This window comes from Leptinotarsa decemlineata, unplaced genomic scaffold (genome assembly GCF_025532065.1).
Source record: "Leptinotarsa decemlineata unplaced genomic scaffold, Ldec_3_MD MMD2_P_RNA_scaffold_6, whole genome shotgun sequence".
NCBI lineage: Eukaryota > Metazoa > Arthropoda > Insecta > Coleoptera > Chrysomelidae > Leptinotarsa > Leptinotarsa decemlineata.
In genome coordinates, this window is record NW_027412533.1 from 11556290 (window position 1) to 11572695 (window position 16406).

General features: G+C 34.6%; 2 protein-coding genes across 2 annotated transcripts in view; both read left to right on the forward strand.

The window, feature by feature from the left end:
* LOC141480137 (uncharacterized) overlaps window positions 1-16406 on the forward strand; it is a 288325-nt gene that overhangs the window by 234058 nt on the left and 37861 nt on the right. The window lies entirely within an intron of this gene.
* LOC111509834 (sphingomyelin phosphodiesterase-like) overlaps window positions 1-16406 on the forward strand; it is a 45582-nt gene that overhangs the window by 26168 nt on the left and 3008 nt on the right. The window contains exons 6-8 of the mRNA XM_023165667.2: window positions 2415-2606; window positions 9478-9642; window positions 12447-12618. Of these exons, the coding sequence (XP_023021435.2) occupies window positions 2415-2606; window positions 9478-9642; window positions 12447-12618 (529 nt within the window). The remainder of the gene's footprint in view (window positions 1-2414; window positions 2607-9477; window positions 9643-12446; window positions 12619-16406) is intronic.

Here is a 16406-nt window from a genome sequence, read left to right on the forward strand (position 1 = left end):
CAAAACATTCGCAACATTTCACAAGTATCATACAAAAAAACATTTTAAAGTGTTTAGAATGTAATGGACAATATTTTCAGCATTTATTGTGAAAATGTGATATTTTGTTTACAATTTTGTTATTTTGAATCATCCTATTCAGTTATTGTCTGTACTTTCACATATTTTAGGCTACAAAATCTTACTTTTTACCTAGAAATGACTGATTTTTGGTGAAGTTGTTCCCTGGAAACTTTGAGCAATAGTTAAGGAAATTATTTTGTAACCTTACAAACTTCCTCTCGTTCATTGGTGTTAATTCAGGATACATTTGGTTGAATTTTTTACACGTTCTGACAATGATTTGATCACTTTGTTCAAGTGTATAATAAATAATTTCATAAGAACTTCGTTTGAATAATCGATATTCGCATTCATTTTCGAAGATGATTCGAAACACCGTTGGTAACTCTTTGTAAATTACTATAAAATCATCAAGCTATAAGCTTGATGATTCCACTGCTACCTAAATCCAAATTCTAAAAAAAAAAAAATAATGTTTCTAGAAGAAGCGACTTTACTGAGAAAACTTGACGATTTAGGTATAGGGACATGATATATCATCTTGAAGCATTTTTCATCATCTTTCAATTTACCGAGTGATATACAGGGGGTTTCATTTGAAAAAATGATTTTTTGACTACTTTTATGCACAATGGAAATAATAGTAATTTTAGCACGGCCTGTATGATATGGAGTCGATTTCTTGGTGTTATTTGAATATTTCGAGTTCGTCCAAACTATCATCAAAATATCAACTTTTCATGAATTGAGAGTACTGATGTACTTAATTTCAATTAAGGCTATGTTTTGGACCATATTAAGCACAATTTATTTTTTATCTCGAAAACAGATAGAGATAGGTATAGGACATTATCAACAAAAAAGTATTGAAATACCAGAGCAATTCCAAAAATGTATGTATTAATATACGGGGTGTTCCATTTAAAAAAATAAAGTTGCTAGGACTTTTTGATGGAAATTGCAAGGCCGCAATGCTGAAAATATTTTAGATCGATAGAACAGGTAAGGAAATGTGAGAGGTGGCATTTTTAGAGAAATCATGCTCTGCGTTTTCCAGAAACGTCTAACCTACCATCGACTGTGAGTCACGCTGTATAGTACTTTTCCCGAGTAGAGAGGATTTGATCTTCTTGGACAAGGAAACATCAAGGGCAGATGGTTAATGGTTCACAGATGGATCAAAAATACCTTCAGGCTCTGGTGCAGGTGTTTTCAGTTGCAGACCCAGGACAGAGATATCAACCTACCTAGGAGCCTATGCGACTGTATTTCAAGCGAAAGTCAAGTCTTGAACAGTCAAGCGGTATTAGAAGCTCTTGGCTCCTACCGAGCAACGTCTAAGCTGGTAGCAAATTGTTAAAAACGACTCTTTCCAATGGGACGTTTGAACAAATTGACACTGGCTTGGAAGGCAATGAGGCTGCTGACTCTCTTGCAAAAGAGTGTGCTGCAAGTAGCTTCATCGGACCAGAACCTGTTATTGGCATTGCTTTAGGTTTTGCCAAAAAAACATTGAACAAATGGATGGCAAGAAGATTTGAAGACTTCTGGCAAAATCTTCCAGGATTGGCTCACTCCAAGGCGTTCATTCACCCTTCGAAGCTTGAAACCAAACAGTTGTTGGACTACAGTAGGAATGAACTACGATGTCTTACATGCCTCCTTATAGTTCACTGTCATCTGAGTCATCATATGCAGATACTCGGACTGTCGTAAGACAGTGTGTCGTCTCTGTTTGAAAAATAATGAAACAGCAGCAGCACTTTTACCATCTGACCTGAAAGATCACTCACCATATTAACTAATCGGCTTCGTCGAAAAGCTGGGTTTATTTGGTCGAGTTTAAATAGGCGTGAGCCACAATAAAACCTCACGAGTTGCGGTGGAGGTCGAGTAGACCTACTCACTCTTGACCTGATTTCTGTTCTGTACAAAAACGGTTTCAATGTTTTCATTATAGAAGACAAATTTTGATTCACAAAATAAATACGGCTAGTGTGGCTTTAAGATGGAAATGATTGTTCTGTACATTAATACCAAATAGCTCAGTGGTGTAAGTGAGTGGTACTACATGATGATCACGAGTTTCACAAGTTCAAATCCAAGTGCAATTTTTTCTTTTTTCTGTTAGTAACAAAATATTGTTATTCGTATAAGTATCAAAATTGGGTGTTTGAACAATCACGAGGTTTTATTTGCCAAAATAAAGAATTTTTTGTACTAGTGAAATAAATGAATATTTCACATAAGTCGCTTATTTTCAACTTTAGGAAGAAAGGTGATATGAGCTTCTACAATTTTTGTAACTTTGGTAACACAGAATTCGTAAATGAAAATAATTAATATTTCAGATTCTCTCCAGACGAAATCAATGGATCATTATCCACCCAATGGCTATATGACATGATTTTGGAAAAGTGGTCATGGCTGCCGAAAGATGAAGTGAAAGATACCATTCTCAAAGGAGGATACTATACCGTCCTAGCACAAAAAGGTTTACGAATTGTGGTTCTGAATAACAATGTCTGCTCTACAGAAAACTGGTGAGGGTAATGACTGTCTCCGAAACATTTCAATTCATTGCTCGATACTATTTGATTTATTTTCATTACGTACTTTTGTGCTATATACCTACTTCCTAAAAAGTCATAAATAATCGATCTAATATATTTTATGTTTATTCATTCCCAGTATTGTTTTTGAATTTATATTGATTTTATGATGATTTAGTTTTAGATAATATGAAAATGTACTTCATTTAATTTCAAGACATTTTATTTACTTTGACAAAATGAAAATTGGAATTGTTGATTTTGAGAAAATTGGCTCAGTACTTTTCGTTAGTAATTTTCTGTAATGTGAAATATTATTCGGATTGATCGATGCTAATTGTCACAGGTGGCATTTTTTTGTATATGGTGGTTTATGTAATGCTGCAAATGAGTACAGCGAGTCATAATGAAAATAATGAATACACGCTGGGCAAATGATATTTCGTGAGTGCTTGTTCAGTGTGACAACATACCCGTTAGCGGGGAATATTGTTACAAGAAACGGGGTGAGTTGTCTTTAGTTGATTAAACGGCAGTATAAAAATGATTTGTATGCAATGACAAGAAAAATGTGATTTTTCATCGCTCTTTTTTGGGTATTTTCTTCTTTCACAATCTGAAAAATATTAAAATTGACTTCTGTCGAAGAAGTTGATAAAAAAATAGTCAGCAAGAGAAAAACTGCGAATAAGGTTGAATTTCGTCCATTTTTGAAGACGAAGATAGATTTCAGACCTCGAAACGTTAAGATAAATATTGTATAATTTCTTAGCTGTTTTTATGATAGGAAAAATTGTTATATACGAAACATACTTTGAAATTACGAAGTAACTTATCGAGATAATAATAATAATAATAATAATAATAATAATAATAATAATAATAATAATAATAATAATAATACCAGTTCATTTCAATCAATAAGGTTGTACACATTGATACAAATGGGTTAAATGTACGCTATGACAAAATTATTGTGAAAGACGTCAATAGACGCATTACATAATATATCATATATAGCTGTATATATATAATAAGTAATAAATAAATGATTTATAAACAGTCACACAGATTGAAAAAAGAAAAAACTTTAAGTTCTAGTTGAGGAATTCTTCAAAAGTGTAACAATCTTTTTGTAATATGAATTGTTTTGTCATTTTTCAAACACATATATACATTTTTACAGTTTTTCACAGTCCCGGGTAAAATATTAAAAAATTTGCACCCACTCACTTCATAAATTTTGTGAAAGAGGGCAGTACGATGGCATACTGGTAGTAGCAACTGTTTTCCTCTAGTGTTATAGTAATGTAAACGTTCAGCCATATTGCTAGATCTTTGTTTGAAAACGTGCACACAGGCTTCTAGGATATAGGTCCCTGCCACTGTTGAAATGTTTAATTTTCCAAAAAAATGTCTGCACGAATTTCTAGAGCCTAGTTTTGCCAATATTCATATGGCATATTTCTGTAGAGTAAACACTCTATTTATAGAGGAGCAATTTCCCCAGTTTAAAATGCCATATTTCAGGTGGGAGTGGAAATTAGTATGATACAGGATCAGCAGCATTTCTTCACTATAATGATTTGCCATAAACCTCAAAGAGGAGCACGATTTTCTCAGTTTCGTGCATATGGGGGGTCCAGATTAAGTTTGCGTCAGAAGTTATACCCAGCATTTCTATTTCACTGGGGTTATCATCAAAAAGTCTGTAGTTTAGATTGTGCTCACGCAGAGTAATTAACAAAGCATTGGTCTTTGATGTATTTAAATTTGGATTATTGTTTTTCGACCACTTCAGCACATGTTCCAGAGTATTTTCGGCTACAATTTTCAATGCATTCAGATCGTTCTTGGCTACTAATACATTAGTATCATTAGTATCATTAGTATCATCGGCATAACACACCATATGTATATTGAAGTTGTCAGTCATGTTGAGATATCTTATGAGATCATTTGCATAAACTACATAGAGAAATGGTCCCAGTACCGAGCCTTGCGGAACTCCTTGAGGTATGTGTAAGGTATCTGAGTGGGAGTGATTAAGTTTCACAACTTGCTTTCGATTGCTTAGAAAATACTCTAGAAGATGCAGGGGTACTCGCCTGACACCATATCTCGATAACTTAGAAATCATTAGCTTATGATCGACGAAGTCGAAAGCGCGTGAGAAATCAAGAAATAGACCCATCACAAATTTGTTGTCATTATATGGCTCTGAAATTCACAGAGAGCAGATTCTGTGCTTTTCTTTTCAATGAAACCATGCTGCGATGACGAAAGCAGATTATATTTGTCGAAGAAAGCACACAGCTGGTTTTTCATATTCAGCTCAAATAGTTTTGAAGTAGGTACTAGAAATAATGCTTATTGATGTATAGTTATTCAGATCACTCTGGTCTCCTTTTTTGTATATTGGACACACCCTTGCGTATTTTAGTTTTTCTGGAAAAATCTCCTTTTGTGCTGATAAGTTAATTAATACTGTTGAAGGTTTGCATATACTGACACCAATTTGTTTCAGAAAAGTATTACTAAATCCATCCATGTCAAGGGATGTTGAATTTTTCAAGCTGAGAATTAATTCTAAGAGATCATTTTCTGTTATTGGGGACATATAAAATGTGTTAGGACACAGAGGTACATTCTTATTTATGAAGTCAATGTCATACACTAAGTTAGCCACAGGTGCTTTGGTAAAGTTAAAATTGAATTTGTTGGCTAATAAAATTTCATCGACTAACAATTGCTCTGCCAATAGCAAATCCTTTTGATTAGTTTTCTTTTTTTGTAATGCGTTGATAATTTCCCATGTCGTTTTTGTTTTATTTTCTTCCTTCATTAGAATACTATCTATCGTAAACTGAGAAGTTTGCCTTTCTACACCTGTTTGAAGTTCTCCATTACAATTTTCCCATTTTTCAGATTGCGAAAGGTGAAAATATCCAAAGAAGGTCGATAAAAAAGTGATTTTGCTCCATAAAAAATAAATCGTTTTATAATGTGATAAACTGACGAAAACAACAATATAAGAAAATAATCAAAAAGAACATCTGCAATTTTTCATGAGACCAATTTTTTCAGCAGATACATTGCAGCCAAGTTTCTTTTGACTCAAAATCACTGAATTAGTCTTTACATACTAGGCAAGATGTTTTCTCTTCTCCTCTGGATGGAGATGCTGCCTCAAATTTTTCCGATTGTTTCTTTCTCCTATTGAAGTTCACCCGTTTTTTTGAAAACAATTGTCGTTTTATTACTTTGCCTTTTTATTCCTTTCGATAATTATTGCGCTTCCAGTTCATCTTTTACAGGAGTATCTGTTGAAATAGCGGACTGGTAGAGGACGAATTATTTCTGGAGAAACCAAAGATTTAATGTTAGATGTAGTAGATGTCAAAGGTGTGCTTAATTCAATGCCAAGCCTTAACTGAGCAGATGTTGAAAGGCAGATCAGTGGTTACCTTGTACATGGGCAGATAGGGCGATGACAAACATGTTGTTTGTCGTTCGCTTCAGCCTAGTTCGAGAAATGATACTCTGAAAGGAATTCGAATTTCAATTATGGGAAATCATCGACTTCATGGCTCCAAAGGAATTAATACATATCAGTCTAGGTTGCTGGGGTTAATGGCTATAATGCTAGTTTTGTGCACCAATTTGTCTGAATCCTTTTATAGTCACGATGTGGTCTGGACGTTGTACGGTTGTCAAACTGGTTTCATTCCTGTTATAGATCTCACTTGGGCAAAAATGATGACCAAATTGTCGAAGAACCTTGTAATGCTAGTTTTGTTGAAGCTGGTAGCCCTAAATAAGCTTGTTGATTGTGTTGTTCTTATTGATAATCTCGAATGTCACTACAGAAATCCGGTAGACTGGTCAGAACCTGCCATTTGCGAATCACACCAACTTTGCGGCATTGATTTTTGTAGCTTCTACACAGACAAAAGCTGATTTTCGCCCCTCTTAGGAAGTCGAATCAAAATCATTGATAAGTACATTGTCACCAATTTTCTCGCATTATCTTTGCGGAGTTCTGTAATGGATATTGAAAATCCGAGCAGCGTTCCTAATTGGCATGGACATTTCATTACTTTTTGCTACACTAGCAGATTCAAGCAGAACGGGAGGAACTGTATAAATCCTATTTATTTTTGGTTCATAGTTGTGAACCATCTGGAATCAAATCATGGAGGTCAATTTTTCAATAGTCTGACTGAACGAGTGTTGAAAAGTTTGTTTTGAATGATACCCCAATAAATCACTTCATTACTTTTGAGCAACTCTGTAATTCTGTTTTATCCAAACCTATTTGTTACTATTTTTGTATTGGAAATATTATGACAGTAACATGTCGCTTAGGTGGATGTTAGAACTTACCGCCACCGACATTTTGAACCAAATCGACCATCCATTCTCTCACAATAACAACAATCACAATCACTTGAAGTGCTTTGTTCTACACTGAAATAAATATGTTATGCTCACTTTGGAAATTCATATATCTCAATAAAACGACAATATATCAAGATATGAAAATTTACTCTCATGTAGTATCACAGAACACCTTACAGAAGGGACACTCAGCACGGAGCAGAAATCATGAACTTTTTGAGAATATCGAGGTGATTACTGCCAACCTTGAATTTCGTCGACTGGCTGGTGAGCTTGAATATGGTGAAATTAAGCTAGATTGGTTGAAATTGTCGAAATGTTGGTCTAATAACCTGCCGATATGATATCATAATAATATATTGAGTGTGATCAAATTATAGATCTGATAAGTTTGAAATAATCTGAATTTACCGCTTAAAAATGACATAAACCACCTCGAACATAGAATGTTGGTCACAAAAACTTGGAGAGCCGCCGAATGAGTGTCTCTTCTGTAAGGAATTCTGTGGTGGTCTCTCGTCAACTGACGAATTATACTGAAATTTTCTTTAGGGAGTCTTGGAAGTTGTATCTACTGGCGGGAAGATAAGTATGTGATATTATAATATTTTCTGTATTTCGCGTTGTGACAACTTGCTCCTTTGACAAGCAACCGCGGCCCTCCCTAGGCTTTCGCCAAACTATCGAAATCAGAATTGATTCCTTCACCAAACTTAACAAACATTTATGTTTTCTTACACGCATAGGCCAGGTGCGTATCAACGTTGTGAATGGTTAAATTTTTATTATTATCTATACTAATCTATACTTATATTATAAATGTTAAAGTTTGTGAGGATGGATAAATGTATATATGTATGTTTGTGGCTCTTTCACGCCTAAACGACTGAACGGATTTAGATGAAACTTTACATAAATACAGCTTATACATCAGAAGCTTATGCGAGCTATCTTGGCGTGCGATGCCTATATCGTTGAAGTAACATGAAGATAATGTACCGTAAGATTGTTTATCTTAAATAGTTCTGAATGAAAGTCCGCGATAGCATATAACTATCATGTGGTAGCCACTTTATGCAAAATACTGAGCCATAAATACAATTAAATCGGATACTTTTTTTACAATTCACAAATTAGAATATCTGTCGAATGCTTATGAAAATTAATACAATTTTCGTTTCAAGTATTTATTATAGATACCTAAACTTTGTCCTTTACACTAAGTAATTTGGACGATTCGTTTGAAAGTTGTCATGAAAAGATTAACTTGACGCAACGCAGTAAGCCATTACGCTGTACAAAACTACCTGTTTCCCGCGTTTTACCCGCGATACCGTGGGAAACTTCCGGGTCATGATCTATCTATATACCATCTTAAATTCGAATCCGTTGAGCCATTTATTCGTGAAAAAGTAAAAATGTAAATACATACAAAAAATTGATGGATGTAGCCATTACTACGTGGTATAAATTCATAGTAATGAAAAGAGAAATATTTTTTATATTTGTAACTAACGTTACTGCAGTTTCGTCCTATAAGGACATTTTCAAACTTATACATTGAACTCTTAATGTTAGTTAAAAATAAAAGCGGTAAAAAAAATAGGAAGTTTCAATTTTCTTTTCTACAGTGAATACATACATTACATTCATAGATCCTCACAATATTTACGCATTAATGAATGTGGAATTGGCCGCGGTGGTAGTGCGCCCGACTCACGATCGGAAGGTCGTGGGTTCGATTCCCGCCTTGACCAGATATTTTTCTCGAGAGAATTAATCTGGTTATAGCAACCGTGTTAGGAATCACACGTTAATCACACGTTAGTCCTTAGTTCGCACAAGTTTCTCAACTTCTGAGAGTCGTCGTTTGTATGGGGGCGACAGCTGATTAACGGAAAAACAGATTTTAAACATATTTTTTTTAAACAGTAGGAGTGAGATTACCAATGTATTCCACTGTAATCCTTTTAATTTTTCACTAATGCTATTCAATATTGTATAAGTGGGTATTTACTGACACACTTATATTAACGTACAGTCGAAGCTACTGAACCTAGAAACTTGAAATATGCAGGCAGGTAGGTTCTTTATATAGAGTAAATAAGCATCAAAGAAGGAATCAAGAATTTCTACTCTGAAGGAGAAAAATAGAAGTTAAAAGATTGTATGGAATTTCGTCAGTTTTGAAGTTGAATACTGAAGTTTCGGGTTGATGAAAAATATTGTAACTATTTGTTTAAAATAGTCTGTTACGAAACTTAATGTGACTAACCAAATTCTACGCGGACGAGGCTTCTGACAACAACTAGTAGTTTTTATAAAAACTTAATTTCTTAGATTACTATTTTCTGTTCATATTGACAGTTATATTTTTTATTGTAACGGAATTATAATTTTATGACCAGAGCATTCAGTGCCAAATTTTCAACAACTCCTTCTTCCTGACACTATTTTCCAGGTGGTTGATCTATGATGACCGTGATCCCTACGGACAGTTGAAATGGCTGGCCGAAGTTCTCCACAAAGCTGAAAATAATGAAGAAATTGTACACATCTTAGCTCACATCCCAACAAAATCTTGCCTGAAGGTTTGGGCTCGTGAATATAGAAAAATTATCGAGAGGTGAGTGTTTTCTTGTTGAGAGTAGAATATAGTAATTTATTGATCATTTTGAATACATTGAAAATATTTGGCAAGTCAAGCACTGTTACAAGATTTGAATATATAGAAAACTCAACATATAATATAAACTTCTTTATAATACATTCAAACAAATTCATCCACATTGACATAAAATCAACATATATTGTTTTGCTAATTCTATAAAAAAATTATATTGAAAACTATATTAGAAACAGCCAAACTGCATCAATGTTCTCATATCCTAGAATACAATAATAATAATAATAATAATGAATGTATCGGGGCTTCGGGGGATAGGGCCTGACCAGCGCACACTACGGTGAAAAAAATAATAATAATAATAATAATAAAGGTCTTGGAGGGGTTCATCATGGCTTGCCAGGATGGTGTCTTCAACACCTTAGTCTACCGCAGTCGCGTGATGGGTATAGAGGTTCCTGACACAAGGTGCAGGGCCTGCCGCGAGGCGCCCGAGACCCTAATGCAATTGCTATCAGCATGTCCAGCATATGCGGTCTCGGCCTATATCCATCGTCATAACGCGGCCCTAAGAGTGCTATATTACCATCTACGGCACTCTTACGGTATTGACGAGACACCGGTGTTGCCCTACGCTCCGGGGGATATTGAATCCGTTGTGGGGAACGAGAAGTGCCGAATTTATTGAAACTATTCGTTCCCCACCCTCAGGCTCATACAAGCTAATAAGCCTGATGTAGTCCTTCTCGACCACCAGACCAAAACGATATTTGTCGTGGAGTTTTCAGCTCCTGGCGAGACGAATATCGTCAGAAAAGAGGAGGAAAAACGGATAAAATATCGAGATTTTCTCTTCGAACTCCGCAGACTCTATCCAGATCACTCTGTCAAGATGGTCGTTCTGATTATTGGAGTCCTTGGTGGAATGATGTCTTCTCTACTCTCGAATCTCAAAATCATACCGGCTTGCCGCACTAAGGCAGAAATCTTAGCCGCACAGATGCAGAAGGCTGTCATTCTTGGCTCACTGTGTTTGCTCAGGGCACATGATTCTCGGACCCAATGATCACTTACCCCACGGTGTGGGGAGTGGTCATTGGTTGATTATGCTGGCGCGCCCTCCCGAATGTATCGGGGCTTCGGGGGATAGGGCCTGACCAGCGCACACTACGGTGAAAAAAAAAAATAATAATAATAATAAAGGTCTTTATTATTTTCAAATAATATACATATAGATTTTAACATTGTATGCAAAAAAAAAATAAAAACATTTCTGAAAATAAAGGGCGCAGTTCATTTTCTGCAGACAAACGATAGTTTTACTACGAAAATGTTCTTCCACAATAATTCTACCAATACTTCATTAATGCAATATTCTATAGTTTGATGTTTCACCTTCAAGAACTAGGATAGAGTGAGCGGTATTTTGATTATTTCTTCAGTGGTAACATGATTGTGAAAATGATAAGAAATGATTAACAATTTTTTTCTGTGAAAAAAAGCTTTTTGGCATTTTCTTCATCTTCAAATCCGGATTGTCAAAAAGAGGAGTCTTTTTTCTGCGATATAAAGTCGTAATGCCTTATCTTGTGATGTTCTGAGAAACGATACTGATGAGGTGATAAAACAATTGCCTTGACCTGAAACTTTGAAGTACACCATTGAGGATAATGATTGTTTCATGTAAATGCCCTTTTACATCAATACTCCTCTATGTATCATATTGTGAAGGGTTAATTACAGATGATTTGTTTGAATTCCATAACGAGTATCTGTAGTACAAACTGATTGGAAAGCAGTGAATTTCATGTATTTCAATTCTTATCTGAAGGTAGTTTGTTATTTCGGAAAGGTTTTTTTCTTCCACTTTGTATCTGGGAGAAATGTCTTCGTGTGATCGACATATCTTTATAGAGAGGTTTTATTGTAATTTTTATTCTTCCTTCCTTTGAAAGTTTTCCAAATTCATTGTTTGATAATGGAAGAGTAGAAAGTCAAAAAACTTCATCTCAAAAAAACTAATTTCTGCTGAATTGAAAACGAAATATTTTTAGGAGAAATTAGTTTCTAGGAAAAAAAGCTTCTGGACTTTCTATACATCTCTATTTTTGAAGAATCAATTCCAAAGAAAGGGAAAAATGGTTCAATGAGAAATGAGTAGGAAACCAGATCATTTTTTCACAAAAAACTAATCTCTTCAAAAGTATTCCCTTTTCAGTTTGCCCAAAAAAATGTCCAAAGCATTATTAGACCAGTTTAGCAGCATAGCTACTTTGAATTTGTTTTTAGTATTATTCGATGTCCACATTCATTGCAAGGGATTTTGAAGTCTTATTGAATGCTTTATTGACGAAATTTATGAAACTCGCCATTTCTTCAATAGAGAGAAGTAAATATTTAATAGATTAACAGATGCCCCGTCAAACAATTCCAGTTGATCAAAAGCAACAGTAGTTCAAAATGCAGCACCAACACTTTCAAATAAGATTCACCATCATCTATGTCAATGAAATATTTTAATGAAATTAATTCCATTATTCAGGTGGTTTCAGTCAACAGGCTCAGTAATGATCAGAGAACAGGTCAGATATAAAAATTTTGAATGTCAAAACTATTAGCCGGTTTAGTTGGCCGTGATCTGTAGGTTTTCAGGCTTGACGTTTCATTTATAACTGATGAAGACATCAAAAGCGATGAGACAACGGACGAAGGGCTCTAGCTTTTTGATACGACACACTACTAACACCATGCATGAAAATCAGGATCCAAATACAGAATAATTTTATTATAAAATTTTTTCTCAGATTTTCGAATACGGTAGCAGCACAGTTCTATGGCCACACTCACCGAGATCAAATTCACATTTATTACAATAATAAGTCGGAAGCTATGAATGTAGGATGGAATGGAGGATCCCTGATGCCTGATGAGGCAAATCCAAATTATAAATTATATACAATCGACGCAAAAGTATTCGTAAGTATTCAAATAAGTACGATCAATAAACTTGTATCACCTTCAAACAAACTTGTAAGGTTAGTGATTCACTATACAGGGTGTAACATAGGTACGTTGAAATTTTCAAGTGACGTATCCCTTCACAATTTTAAGAGATAAACTTGTGTCCGGAAATGCTTTGTTTCGGAGATACAGAGTGTTGAAATTGATTTTTTTGTTTATATTGAAAGGGTTATATTTTTAGGAGTGACTAATTTTTGGGAAAAAAAGTTTTTGGGGTAGTAGAAAGCCAAAAACTTTCTTTCCTAAAAATGTTTTGTTCGTTTTTTAAAAATAACTTTTGCACAAAATGAGTTATTTGCACGAAATTTGATATCCGGGTTTTATTTGATGTGCAAGATCATAATTTTGTATTAATTTTTATCTAGACGGCTCTGCGTACGCTGTCATTATTTATTTCAAATTGCCCTAATTTTTTTGACAGTGAATTTATGGTAGTTAACTATTCATGAGACAACCTAATTTCCATATCTTTTCCAAATAAAAAAAATACACTTCCTCAACAACGCTGGTTTTCGAGATATTTACAATTTTCTATATCGATGTATAATAATACTCAGCTCCTAGGGCGCTAAGTGAAGTTGCTGAGAACATTACCAAAACTAAGTATGTGGTGGATTTCATCAACAAACTTTCTTTATGAAATCTTTATCGAAAAATCATTCGTTTCTGGAATATAAATTGTTGAAATTTTTTAAAACATGGTTGGTTTTTGTTACAAGCTTTTTGTAATTTTAGTTATTTGTATCTCGAAAATGAATGATTTTTTGATAAACATTTTGAAGAGAAAAGTTTTTTATTTTGACGAGATCCACCACATACTTAGTAATATGCATCGATATAGAAAATTGTAAATATCTCGAAAACGATCACCTAGAGCGTTGTTGAGGAAATTTATCTTTTTTACTAGGAAAAGGTGTGCAAATCAGGTTTTTTCATGAAAAGTACCAAGAGTTTCCTGTCAAAAAAGTTTTGAAAGTTTGAAATAGATGACAGCATACGCAGCGCCTTCTAGATGTTATATGAAAATTAATTCGATATTATGATATACCACGTAAAAAAACCCCGTGTGAATAATTTATTTTTTTCAAAAGTTATTTTCAAAAAACGAACAGCAACAAACTGTATCTTCGAAACGGAGGATTTTTGGACACAAGTTTATATATATTTTTTTCTTAAATTTGTCTCAATACGTCACTTGAATATTTTAACGTACTTATCTTACACACTGTATAATCAGAGGAGTTGTGATTTTCAAAATATTCAGGCTACTTTGAACAGTTTGTTCAATTATGTATTTTCTGCTGCTAAGAAAGCATTTCAAGTTTCAGGAAAATCAAACTTTTCTTTATTATAACAAAATTTCAATTGACAATAAAGATTCATATTGATTGTATTAATATGTTTCACTGTTTCTGTATAAGAAGAGTCAGAATGAACTTCCTGTGATATGTTGTAGAATGTTATGAATTATTCAATATTTGGTCAGTAGTAGTAGTAGTAGGGAGGTTCGACGTGGGTGCTTTGTTCACTCAGTCAATCGACCGATGTGTGAGCCCCAGGCTGAATGCTCGATTTTCACTTGCTATCTTCCAACCCGTGTTTGGAATCACACGTTAAGAGGTAAGACCTCTGTACATTCTCAAAATGGATAATTCTCATTACTTGATAAAAAATGATGAACCTTATATAAGTTAATATTTTCGACTAAAATATTTATGACGTTGAATTTCAGTTATTGATTCAACTGATTTTTTATAGTTTGTCTCATAACACTCGCAACTGTAGAGATTTATTTGCTCTTATTAATTACAAAAGAATCGAGGTTGAAATTAAAGTATGGGGTTTTCCGATTTTTTTCATTAAAAAGTATATATAAAACCGAGCAATATGAACTGGAAACAACAAATTAATGAAATATTTAGGAATCACCCCATATTGCAAATGTTACTTCTAGAGCAGGGGTCTCCAAACTTTGAAGCCTTCGGGCCATAATGATTTTTTCAGGTTGTTCCAAGGGCCAATTTGTGCCCTTAACTATATTTCTAGACTAAGATAGTCGCAAAGTGCGTGACCTACGCAAACTTACGCTTTTTTTGCATTTCAATTATTATCGTGTATTGTGACACTTAACGACATCTAGTGGCGAGTAGTACTATCTTTTTCAGCTACCCACTAGGTGGCATTAGGCGTAATTGAATATTTGGAATTACCGCGTTGGTTCGAGAAAGTTCTGGTTCTAGCTAGTGTATTCCGATCACCTCGAGATGGCAGTAATAATTGCATATAAAAAGGCTAGCGGCGAAACTGCGAGTTAGTCTGCGTAGGAAAGGCGAAGAAACTGAAACTGTCTATTGTGAAATAAAGTAACACCCGTCAATAAAAGTATTTTGATTTGACTTATTGTTTTTATGTGTGATTTGTTAGTATGGAAAAAAAGCGAAAAATCGACAGTGAATGCAGAACGTTCCAAGAAAAATGGAACTTTCAGTATTTTGTGATTGAGTCCAGTAATGAGGCGCTATGTTTAATTTGAAATGAAACCATAGCTGTTCTCAAAGACTATAACATTAAACGACACTATGAATCGAAACATCTTCAAAGTTACTGCAAGTATATACGAAGTTTGCGGAAGGAAAAATTTTAAGCTTTGAAACGCGGACTCAAATCGCAGCAATCTTTGTTTACCAAAGCGAATACTGAACAAGAGTCTGCAACTCGCGCCAGCTTTCGTGTGGCTCTTGAAATCGGAAAACGTGCCAAACCATTCACCGATGGAAAAATGATAAAAGAATGCTTGATTTCAGTAGCCGAAGAAATATGCCCCGAAAAGGTAAATTTATTTAAAAGTGTCAGTTTGTCAGCAAACACCTGGGCTCAGAGGGTGCAAGACATCGCAGAAAATATATCATCTCAACTGTCTGACAAAAATGGACATCATGAGTGGTTTTTTCTAGCATTGGATGAGTCAACGGATGTGTCAGATACTGCTCAGGTGTTGATTTTTATTCGCGGAGTAGATAAAAGCTATGAAGTGTATAAAGAACTTCTTGATATTGATAGTATTCAGGGCACGACATCTGGGGCAAAAATTTTCAAAGGAGTTGACAATGCCATTAATAAAAACAATCTTCGATGGAGAAATTTGAAATCTATAATAACTGATGGAGGCAAAAATATGTATGGTAAAAATAAAGGAGTGGTTGCATTTGTGTCAAAGGCTGTAGAAAATGATGGTGGTTCAAAACCATTAGTCTTACATTGTATCATTCATCAACAGTCCTTGTGCGGAAAATGTTTGGATATGTCCGAAGTTCTAAAACCAGTCATATCAGTTGTTAACTTCATCGGATCCACTGGGCTGAATCACCGACAATTCCGCGAGTTTATTCAAGAGATTGGAGAAAATGATTTACCATATCATACTGCCGTACGCTGGCTTAGTTGCGGAAAAGTCCTCTAGTGCTTTTTTGAACTTCGAGCAGTGATCGTATTTTTTTTTTAATGGGAAGCAGCGCCCTTTTGCCGATTTAGAAAATAGTGAATGGATGGGGAAGTTAGCCTTCTATGTCGATTCGACAAATCATATGAACGAACTGAATTTGAGATTACAAGGAGAAAATCAGCTTCTCCCTGATTTATACACCAATATCAAATCCTTCAGGCAGAAAATAATACTATTTCAATCGCAATTACGTAAAAAATGTTTGACACATTTTGAAACATGTGAAATATTTAGCCACACT